Source organism: Panulirus ornatus, chromosome 72 (assembly GCF_036320965.1).
Source record: "Panulirus ornatus isolate Po-2019 chromosome 72, ASM3632096v1, whole genome shotgun sequence".
Lineage (NCBI taxonomy): Eukaryota > Metazoa > Arthropoda > Malacostraca > Decapoda > Palinuridae > Panulirus > Panulirus ornatus.
In genome coordinates this window covers 10511743-10524180 of record NC_092295.1, presented here as the reverse complement: position 1 = coordinate 10524180, position 12438 = coordinate 10511743, and the positions used below count along the sequence as shown (strand labels likewise).

The following is a 12438-nucleotide window of genomic DNA, read 5'->3' as shown; positions in this document are numbered from 1 at the left end:
ATATAGACTATCCGATCCGACTATACGACTTAAGTTCATTCATAATAGAAAAAAAAAGATAAGTGATCTGATACATTCATTCAAAACTATCACAGGCTTCGATGATAGTGATCGAGGAAGCACCCGAATGATAGATTTGTCTAATTGCACTCGTAGTATTGATATCTATGTCTTACTATACTAATGTACAAGTTTCTGATCTCTCCCACCATCACTGTCAGACTGAAAAGAACCCATTGGTCTGTTGTTATTTGAATTCCTTTGTATATATTTTCAATCTGACTGTAGAAAGAATACTTCACCTTATTCGAAACAAGACGTTTTTGCTAACGAATTTGTATCCATTACCACGAATTCTTGTATCAGATCACCTCCTAGCCTTCTCTTTTCTGAAATAAATTCAAGTCGTTTTGTTGGCTTTCACAGGGTTTGTTTCTCAGTCCGGGAATCATGTTTGTAGTTCGAAGTTGTAGTACATCCATTCGGCCTGTTTTTTCAAGTAGGCTGACCAAACTGAACACAATATTGAAGATGAGGAAGCACCAATGTACTGATAAGAGTAGGAATGATTTCTCTAGATTTAAATTCGAAAGCCTTTAGTATGAATTCATTTTATCTTTTTCACTCATTGGACTGCTTCCATATACTGTTTACTTGCTTTTAGGTCAACAGAGATCATTATGCTCTCGTCTTTTTCCTCATTCATCTTTTGCAGTTTAACAGAATTCATACTGTAGCTTACCTTTTCGTTTTTACTACCGACAAGTAAAACTTTTTACTTATCGATATCAAATTTCATTTGCTACCGATAAGGCTATTCCATCAGTTAGTCTATGACATTTTGAAGCTGCGGGCATTCAAGTGCATTTATGGATTTATTTCGCAGTTTTGTGTCATCTGCGATTTTTGAAATCTTACAATGCTTCCTTGATTTCAATATTAGTGACACATATGAAAAATAAAATCGGTCCCAAGACTGATCCTTGTGGCACACTTGTTACGTCTAACAATTCTGAGGTTTGGTAATTGATCACAACTTTTTGTTAGCATCAAATCAACTAGTATCCTATCCACCGGCGTATAATCCCATCATTACCATATAACTTAATCTTTGCCAGTAACCTTTGATGCGGAGCTTTACTGAGTTCTTTTTGAAAACTTAGATAAATCACAACAATTGCTTTACTCTAATCATTGATGTTGATTGTATCATACAAGAAATCAGGCAGGTTTGTTAGACATTATCGATTTCGTCGACAACCATGCTCAGAATCTTTTATTAAGTTGTGATCCTCTAAATGGTTTACAGTGCTGTCCAAAATGACGGTTTCCATAGGTTTTCGAGCTTCAGACGTTAAGATACTTGGACGATAATCTCCGAGCAATAACGTATTACATATTTTGAGTTCCTCTGGAACTTTTCACGTAGCAAGAGACTCACCTAAAGGAACTGTCAAGGGCTTAACCACATAAGTTGACATGGTTCACAAATAAGGATCTTGATGATAAAGTCAAAGGCAGTGAAAACTTTGGTACATGTAGTCACTAACCAATTACTTTTGAGTTCACTTCAACACCACGTGTGATGTTGGTCAATTTGGCTTTAGAAAAAACATGTCCTAGTTCTAACAAGTTTTTATGATCTTCACATTCCTCTTGACAGGCAATTCTAGGATGACGTGTCCACTGAAAACAACAAGAACGTGGGAAGGAAAAACTTAAGTAAAACTTTCAAAGCACCAGAGGGAACATATATGACAATGCGTAATAGACGATCTATTTCTGAAATGAAGCCAATGGGGTGGAACGGCAAAATAAAACATTCCTGTTGTGTAAGAAAGTACCTTAAATGAAACTCAGAGATCAAAAACCAAAATGATAGAGAAAGTTTTGTAAGTATGCGTAGAATAATTATGAGTTATGCGACAAAGAAAACGTTAACAGAGAACGTATGATGCCAAAAATATCAAAAAAAAACAAAAAAACAATGGAGTTTTCTACTTAAGTTAGAAGTAAGAGTCATTACCCAGTCAGCTGGTCCACTGATTATGGAAAACGGTGACTCAGTTCAAGACAACAAAGCCATAGGGAAAATCTTAGATGACTTTTTTGCATGTCTATTTACCACCATAGACATGACTCGTATCACGAATCCAGTTTCATTGAGTAGAGAGGAAAAGCTTTGCAACAGACTGACCTAAATGCTGAAGACGTGCTATCATTAATAAGCGGAATCAAATCAATAAATGGTAGGCCCTGGTAAGTTTTGTCCGAGGACAATGAAAGAGACGCAAAATAAGGTAGATGTTCTTTTTATTTAGTTACTTGTTACGGGAAGAGTTTAAAATGAACTGAAATTTGCCACTGTAACACATATATTCAGAATAGGTAGTAAGCCACTGCCAAGAAGTTATCATTCAATTAGCCTAAAGTCAATAATTAAAAAAAGAATAACGTCTGTAGCTGGGCAATTTATGAAAACCATTATCGAGATATAATCGTTAAACATATAGAGGACCACCAATTAATTAACAATTCTCAGCGTAGTCCTCGACGAAATTGATCATTTCCGACGAATATGCATGATTTTCTCTATGAAATAAGCAACTTCCATGAAGAAAATAAAGCAACTGATGTCATATATCTAGATTTTCAAAAAGTATTTGATACGGTTCCACATCAAGGGTTCTACTAACAAACCTTAAGTCATATGGTACTGATAAGGTTGTGGTACGTCAGTGGATAGGTTAACTTTAAAACAAAGAGTTGTGATTAACGGTCAAGCCTCAGAATGGCTAGACTTAGCAAGTAAGGTGCCATATGGATTACCCTTGGGGTCATTTCTCTTTCTCATATGCGTAAAGATACTGATAATAGCCTGCTGATAAGAAATCATAATTTACAGATGATACTAAGCTGGGAAATAAATCAACAAACATTTGCAGCTTCAAAATGACATAGACAAACTGATGGGCTGGGTTAATTATTATTGCGATTATTATTATGATCATTATTATTACTATTATTGTTATCATTATTATCATTATTATCTTTATCATAATTGTTACTATTATTATCTCTAATATCATTATTATCATTATTATTATTATTGTCATAATATTAACAATAATCATTATTGTTATCATTATTATCATTATCATTATTATAATCATTATCATTATTATTATTATCATTATCATTATTATTATTATTATTATTATTATTATTATTATTATCATTATTATTATTATTATAATTATTATTATTATTATCATTATCATTATTATTATTATTATTATTATTATTATTATCATTATTATTATTATTATTTATTATTATTATTATTATTATAATTATTGCTACCATTGTTATTATTATTATCATTATTATTATTTCTATTATTATTATCATTATTATTATTATTATTATTATTATTATTATTATTATTATTATTATTATTATTATTATTATTATTATTATTATTATCAATATTAGGTTATTAGGTACAGTAGGGTTGAGGGTCAAGTCAATTGGGAGGTGAGTTTGAATGGAGAAAAACTGGAGGAAGTGAAGTGTTTTAGATATCTGGGAGTGGATCTGGCAGCGGATGGAACCATGGAAGCGGAAGTGGATCATAGGGTGGGGGAGGGGGCGAAAATTCTGGGGGCCTTGAAGAATGTGTGGAAGTCGAGAACATTATCTCGGAAAGCAAAAATGGATATGTTTGAAGGAATAGTGGTTCCAACAATGTTGTATGGTTGCGAGGCGTGGGCTATGGATAGAGGTGTGCGCAGGAGGATGGATGTGCTGGAAATGAGATGTTTGAGGACAATGTGTGGTGTGAGGTGGTTTGATCGAGTGAGTAACGTAAGGGTAAGAGAGATGTGTGGAAATAAAAAGAGCGTGGTTGAGAGAGCAGAAGAGGGTGTTTTGAAGTGGTTTGGGCACATGGAGAGGATGAGTGAGGAAAGATTGACCAAGAGGATATATGTGTCGGAGGTGGAGGGAGCAAGGAGAAGAGGGAGACCAAATTGGAGGTGGAAAGATGGAGTGAAAAAGATTTTGTGTGATCGGGGCCTGAACATGCAGGAGGGTGAAAGGAGGGCAAGGAATAGAGTGAATTGGAGCGATGTGGTATACCGGGGTTGACGTGCTGTCAGTGGATTGAATCAAGGCATGTGAAGCGTCTGGGGTAAACCATGGAAAGCTGTGTAGGTATGTATATTTGCGTGTGTGGACGTATGTATATACATGTATATGGGCGGGGTTGGGCCATTTCTTTCGTCTGTTTCCTTGCGCTACCTCGCAAACGCGGGAGACAGCGACAAAGTATAAAAAAAAAATTATCATTATTATTATTATTATTATTATTATTATTATTATTATTATTACTATCATTATTATTATTATTATTATTATTATTATTATTATTATTATTATTATTATTATTATTATTATCATTATTATTATTATTATTATTATTAATAATGTTATTATTATTATCATTATTATCATTGTTATTATTATCATTATCGTTAATATTATTATTGTTATTTCTATCATCTTTATTATTTTTATTATCATTATTATTATCATTATTATTATTACTATTATCATTATCATTATTATTATTATCATTTTCATTATCATTATTATTATCATTTTTATTATTATAATTATTACTATAATTATTATCATTATTATCATTATTGTCATTATTATTGTTATTATTATTATTATTATTATTATTATTATTATTATTATTATTATTATTATTATTATTATTATTATTATCATTATCATTATTATTATTATTATTATTATTATTATTATTATTATTATTATTATTATTATTATTATTATTATTATTATTATTATCATTGTTATTATTATCATTATTATCATTATCATTATTATTATCATTATCATTATTAATATCATTATTATTATTATTGTTATCAGTATTAGCATTATTATCATCATTATTATTATCATCATTACTATTTTCACTACTATTATCATTACCATTTTAATTATCATTACCATCATTAATATTATTATTATTATCATTATTATCATTATCATTATCATTATTACTATCATTATTATCAAAGTAATGAGAACTGATGGTAATGCTAATAGCTATCAATATCATTACGTCAACATTGATTAAGTTATTTAGTTCCAAGCCATATTAAAATTGATACAATTGAGCCCAGATGATCCGTGTTTACATGATAATAGTATTATAAATTTCTAGATGTAACGTCTCTATTATTTTGAACCTTCATAATCACAGGCAGGAAAACAATCATCTATTATGAGTACATTCCAAAGACAACGTAGGAAAACGGTTCAGGTCATCCCTTTCGGGAAGTTAGGTGAAGCTTTCATAGATCCTGTTGACCTTTACATGTCCTTCCTCTTATTTTACGCTATCCAGACTCACACTTTCCCTCATCATGTTACTCATTCTTGTAATTAGTTGTCCTAAGATGACAATAATAAAAAATGCAAATTACAACTCAGAGATGTTAATGTATTTAACTATGTGTACGACAGCGCTCAAAAATATATCAAACTATGTACGAGAGTTGCTATAACCCCAGCTATAAGTTACAGAAGCCACTGTATCTGATATGCCAAAACATCTGCATAGAAATTAAAACTTTATAGTAATGGTTTACTATCAGTGGTATGCAGGCAAAATTTTCTTGCACATCTTTATGACATGCATATCTCTTTCACACACTAGAGTTACAGAGGGTCTGTTTTACAGTACAAACTTCTACATCTGATAAAACATTCGTATTTCTTTGAAGATGTGTTAACAAACAGGTGATACATCTGATGTGGACTGGGTGATTCTATTAGGTAATCAAAAGTTTCTAATTTCTCTCCAATGTGGAATGTGATGTTTTGTTAGAATCATAAGACATTGGAATCCTATTGACAAAACCTTTTGATATATGTTTTGTCTGCTGTGTTCTTACCTATCAAAGGTGCTGGACCCGATTGTGTTGACAGGACCGGAGGAGACGACTCTGTTTGGCTACTACTGTTACCTGAACCTTGTCAGTCTCAGACAGGCGGCCAAGGTGCTGGAGAGGATGGTCACACAGAACATTTACGATGATATCGCACAAGGTTAGTATCCACGAAAGGTACCAAGCAGGTCAAATAATATTAGACATTTCATACGTTCATTAACACAAAACGATACATACATGAACCATAACAACATTCAACAAGATTGGTCTTCAAGTTATTGAAGATATGAAATTGGTTCAGAATATCCATGAATGTCTCGACACAATACAAGGTAGGTGTGATCATTTCATGTCTGTGCCATATCCTTGCATCGGTCGTAAACCGTTGATGCGTGCAATGATTATCTTCCAAAGGAATCTTTCATAACATCCACAAACCCATTTGCTTCAGGTAAGGTACTGAAACCTTTTCAATATACAATTCAAATTTGACTTAAGCACCTGCTTGACAAGAATTCGCTGGCGTCTCATATAACGTTAGACGCTTTCTCCAATACATGTCACAAAGCTAAAGGAAAAGGAATCCAAAAAACCTATCTAGAGAGGATTTACGTGGATTAGCGGCGAACGTTGCTGATCGTATGGCATTAATGGGCCGCCCAGGGTTGAATTCGACTCCAAATAGGTTCAAATCCTGGTCCCGGCAAACCAGTCTACAGTTACCAGTCTACAGTTGCCCCAACACAGTAATGTGGGTACATGGGGTGTTCAGTGATGTAGATGGAAGTGGTGAAGAGCTTGTAGATTTATGTGCTGAAAAAGGACTGGTGATTGGGAATGCCTGGTTTAAAAAGAGAGATATTCATAAGAATACGTATATAAGTAGGAGAGATGGCCAGAGAGCGTTATTGATTAACGTGTTAATTGATGGGCGCGCGAAGGAGAGACTTTTGGAGGTTAATGCGCTGAGAGGTGCAAGTGGAGGGATGTCTGATCATTATCTTGTGGAGGCGAAGGTGAAGATTTGTAGAGGTTTTCAGAAAAGAAGAGAGAATGTTGGGGTGAAGAGAGTGGTGAGAGTAAGTAAGCTTGGGAAGGAGACTTGTGCGAGGAAGTACCAGGGGAGAATGAGTACAGAATGGAAAAAGGTGAGAACAAAGGACTTAAGGGGAGTGGGGGAGGAGTGGGATATATTTAGGGAAGCAGTGATTGCTTGTGCAAAAGATGCTTGTGGCGTGAGAAGCGTGGGAGGTGGGCAGATTAGAAAGGGTAGTGAATGGTGGGATGAAGAAGTAAGATTATTAGTGAAAGTGAAGAGAGAGGCATTTGGACGATTTTTGCAGGGAAAAAATGCAAATGAGTGGGAGATGTATAAAAGAAAGAGGCAGGACGTCAAGAGAAAGGTACAAGAGGCGAAAAAGAGGGAAATGAGAGTTGGGGTGAGAGAGTACCATTAAATTTTAGGGAGAATAAAAAGGTGTTTTGGAATGTGGTAAATAAAGTGCGTAAGACAAGGAAACAAATGGGAACAACATTGAAGTGGGCTAATGCGGAGGTGATAACAAGTAGTGGTGATGTGAAAAGATGGAGTTAGTATTTTGAAGGTTTGTTGAATGTGTTTGATGATAGAGTGGCAGATATAGGGTGCTTTGGTCGAGGTGGTGTGTAAAGTGAGAGGGTTAGGGAGAATGATTTGTTAAACAGAGAAGAGGTAGTAAAAGCTTTGCGGAAGATGAAAGCCGGCAGTCAACGGGTTTGGATGGTATTGCAGTAGAATTTATTTAAAAAGGGGGTGACTGTATTGGTGACTGGTTGGAAAGGTTATTTAATGTATGTATGACTCATGGTGAGGTGCCAAGGACTGTCGGAATGCTTGCATAGTGCCATTGTACAAGGGGAAAAGGGATAAGAGTGAGCGCTCAAATTACAGAGGTATAAGTTTGTTGAGTATTCCTGGGAAATTATATGAGAGAGAATTGATTGAGAGGGTGAAGGCATGTACAGAACTTCAGGTTGGGAAAGAGCAGTGTGGTTTCAGAAGTGGTAGAGGATGTGTGGATCAGGTGTTTACTTTGAAGAATGTATGTGAGAAATGCTTCGAAAAGCAAATGGTTTTGTATGTGGCATCTTTGGATCTGGAGAAGACATATGATAGGGTTGATAGAGATGGTCCGTGGAAGGTATTAAGAAGGTATTAGAGGAAGTGAAAGGATGTAAGGCATGTGTAAGTGTAGGAAGAGAGGAAAGTGATAGGTTCTCAGTGAATGTTGGTTTGTGGCAGAGATGCGTGATGTCTCCATGGTTGTTTAATTTGTTTATGGATGGGGTTGTTAGGGAAGTAAATGCAAGGGTTCTGGAAAGAGAGCCAAGTATGCAGTCTGTTGTGGATGAAAGATCTTGGGAAGTGAGTCAGTTGTTTATCGGTGATGATACAGGGCTGATGGCTGATTCGGGTGAGAAACAGGAGAAGCTGGTGACTGAGTTTGGTAAAGTGCGTGAAAGAAGAAAGCTGAGAGTAAATATGAATAAGAGCAAGGTACAGTAGGGTTGAGGGACAAGTCATTTGGGAGGTAAGTTTAAATGGAGAAAACTGGTTGCGAGGCGTGGGCTATAGAGTTTTGCAGAGGAGGGTGGATGTGCTGGAAATTAGATGTGTGAGGATTAATGTTGTGTGAGGTGGTTTGATCGAGTAAGTAATGAAAGGGAAAGAAAAATGTGTGGTAATAAAAAAGAGTACGGCTGAGAGAGCAGAGAAGGGTGTTTTGAAATGTTTTGGTCGCATGGAGAGAATAAATGAGGAAAGATTGACAAAGAGGATATATGTGTCAGAGGTGGAGGGAACGAGAAGTGGGAACCATACTGGAGGTGGAAAGATGGAGTGAAAAAGATTTTGAGTGATCGGGCCTGAACATGCAGGAAGGTGAAAGGCATGCAAGGAATAGGGTGAATTGGAACGATGTGGTATACCGGGGTCGACGTGCTGTTAATGGATTGAACCAGGGCATGTGAAGCGTCTGGGGTAAACCATGAAAAGTTTTGTGTGGCCTGTATATGGAAAGGGAACTGTGGTTTCGGTGCATTATACATGACAGGTGGAGGCTGAGTGTGAATGAATGTGTCCTTTGTTGTCTTTTCCTAACGCCACCTTGCGCACATGCGTGGGAAGGGGGTTGTCATTTCATGTGTGACATTATGAATTATGTACATGTATGTATATTCATATGTCTGTGTGTGTATATATATGTATACGTTGAGATGTATAGGCATGTATATGTACTGTGTGTAGACGTGTATATATATATATATATATATATATATATATATATATATATATATATATATATATATATATATATATATATATATATATATATATATATATATATATGTATATATATATATATATATCTTTTTTCTTTCAAACTATTCGCCATTTCCCGCATTAGCGAGGTAGCGTTAAGAACAGAGGACTGAGCCTTTGAGGGAATACCCTCACCTGGCCCAATTCTCTGTTCCCTCTTTTGGAAAATTAAAAAGAAACGAGAGGGGAGGATTTCTAGCCCCCCGCTCCCTCCCCTTTTAGTCGCCTTCTACGACACGCAGGGAATACGTGGGAAGTATTCTTTCTCCCCTATCCCCAGGGATAATATATATATATATATATATATATATATATATATATATATATATATATATATATATATATATATATATATATATATGTGTGTGTGTGTGTGTGTGTGTATGTAAATGTGGGTGGGTTGGGCCATTCCGTCGTCTGTTTCCTTGCCCTACCTCGCTAATGCGAGGTAAAGTCAGGGGTTAGTGAGAGGACAAGAGCAAGGGAAGGAGTAGCTCTACTCCTGAAACAGGAGTGGTGGGAATATGTGATAGAGTGTAAGAAAGTAAACTCTAGATTGCTATGGGTAAAACTGAAAGTTGATGGAGAGAGATGGGTGCTTATTTTAGTTTTGATGCACGAGACCGGGTTATATTGATGAGTGATTTGAATGCAAAGGTGAGTAATGTGGCAGTTGAGGGAATAATTGGTATACATGGGGTGTTCAGTGTTGTAAATGGAAATGGTGAAGAGCTTGTAGATTTATGTTGGATTACGTGTTAATTGATAGGCGCGCGAGAGACTTTTGGATGTTAATGTGCTGAGAGGTGCAAGTGGAGGGATGTCTGATCATTATCTTGTGGAGGCGAAGGTGAAGATTTGTAGAAGTTTTCAGAAAAGAAGAGAGAATGTTGGGGTGAAGAGAGTGGTGAGAGTAAGTCAGCTTGGGAAGGAGACTTGTGTGAGGAAGTACCAGGCGAAACTGAGTACAGAATGGAAGAAGGTGAGAAGAAACGAGGTCAAGGGAGTGGGGGAGGAATGGGATGTATTTAGGGAAACAGTGATGGCTTGCGCAAAAGATGCTTGTGGAATGAGAAGCGTGGGAGGTGGGCAGATTAGAAAGGGTTGTTAGTGGTGGGATGAAGAAGTAAGATTATTAGTGAAAGAGAAGAGAGGGGCAGTTCGACGATTTTTGCGGGGAAATACTGCAAATGAGTGAGAGATGTATAAAAGAAAGAGGCAGGAGGTCAAGAGAAAGGTGCAAGAGGTGAAAAAGAGGGCAAATGAAAGTTGGGGTGAGAGAGTATCATTAAATCTTAGAGAGAATAAAAAGATGATCTGGAAGGAGGTAAATAAAGTTCGTAAGACAAGGGAACAAATGGGAACTTCAGTGAAGGGAGCTAATGGGGAGGTGATAACAAGTAGTGGTGATGTGAGAAGGAGATGGAGTGAGTATTTTGAAGGTTTGTTGAATACGTTTGTTGATAGAGTCCCAGATATAGGGTGTTTTGGTCGAGGTGGTGTGCAAAGTGAGAGGGTTAGGCAAAATGATTTGGTAAACAGAGAAGAGGTAGTAAAAGCTTTGCGGAAGATGAAAGCCGGCAAGGCAGCGGGCTTGGATGATATTGCAGTGGAATTTATTAAAAGTGGGGTGACTGTATTGTTGACTGGTTTGTAAGGTTATTTAATGTATGTATGATTTATGATGAGGTGCCTGAGGATTGGCGGAATGCTTGCATAGTGCCATTGTACAAAGGCAAAGAGGACAAAGGTGAGTGCTCAAATTACAGAGGTATAGGTTTGTTGAGTATTCCTGGTAAATTATATGGGAGGGTATTGATTGAGGGGGTTAAGGAATGTACAGAGCATCAGATTGGGGAAGAGCAGTGTGGTTTCAGAAGTGGTAGAGGATGTGTGGATCAGGTGTTTGCTTTGAAGAATGTTTGTGAGAAATACTTAGAAAAGCAAATGAATTTGTACGTAACATTTATGGATCTTGAGAAGGCATATGATAGAGTAGATAGAGATGCTTTGTGGATGGTATTAAGAATATATGGTGTGGGAGGTAAGTTGTTAGAAGCAGTGAGATGTTTTTATCGAGTATGTAAGGCATGTGTACGTGTAGGAAGAAAGGAAAGTGCTTGATTCTCAGTGAATGTAGGTTTGCGGCAGAGGTGTGTGATGTCTCCATGGTTGTGTAATTTGTATATGGATGGGGTTTTTAGGGAGGTGAATGCACGAGTTTTGGAAAGGGGGGTAAGTATGCAGTCTGTTGTGGATGAGAGAGCTTGGGAAGTGAGTCAGTTGTTCGCTGATGATACATCGCTGGTGGCTGATTCATGTGAGAAAGTGCAGAAGCTTTTGACTGAGTTTGATAAAGTGTGTGAAAGTAAATGAGAGTAAATGTGAATAAGAGTAACGTTGTTAGGTACAGTAGGGTTGAGGGTCAAGTCAACTGGGAGGTTGGATTCAGTGGAGAAAAACTGGAGGAAGTGAAGTGTTTTCGATATCTGGGAGTGGATCTGGCAGCGAATGGAACCATGGAAGCGGAAGTGAGTCATAGGGTGGGGGAGGAGGCAAAAATTCTTGGAGCGTGGAAGAATGTGTGGAAGTCGAAAACTTTATCTCGGAAAGCAAAAATCGGTATGTTTGAAGGAATAGTGGTTCCAACAGTGTTGTATGGTTGCGAGGCGTGGGCTATGGATAGAGTAGTGCGCAGGAGGGTGGATGTGCTGGAAATGAGGTGTTTGAGGACAATATGTGGTGTGAGGTGTTTTGATCGAGTAAGTAATAATTGGGTAAGAGAGATGTGCGGTAATAAAAAGATTGTGGCTGAAAGAGCAGAAGAGGGTGTTTTGAAATGGTTTGGTCACATGGAGAGAATGAGTGAGGAGAGATTGACCAAGAGGATATATGTGTCTGAGGTGGAGGGAACGGGAAGTGGGAGACCAAACTGGAGGTGGAAAGATGGGGTGAAAAAGATTTTGATTGATCGGGGCCTGAACATGCAGGAGGGTGAAAGGCGTGCAAGGAATAGAGTGAACTGGAACGATGTGGTATAACGGGGTCGACTTGCTGTCAATGGATTGAACCAGGGCATGTGAAGCG

At 36.8% G+C, this 12438-nt stretch overlaps 1 protein-coding gene across 1 annotated transcript in view; it reads left to right on the top strand.

Moving 5' to 3' along the window:
- Window positions 1-12438, top strand: part of LOC139748055 (dynein axonemal intermediate chain 1-like) — a 553383-nt gene that overhangs the window by 307149 nt on the left and 233796 nt on the right. The window contains exon 8 of the mRNA XM_071660634.1: window positions 6003-6147. Within this exon, the coding sequence (XP_071516735.1) occupies window positions 6003-6147 (145 nt within the window). The remainder of the gene's footprint in view (window positions 1-6002; window positions 6148-12438) is intronic.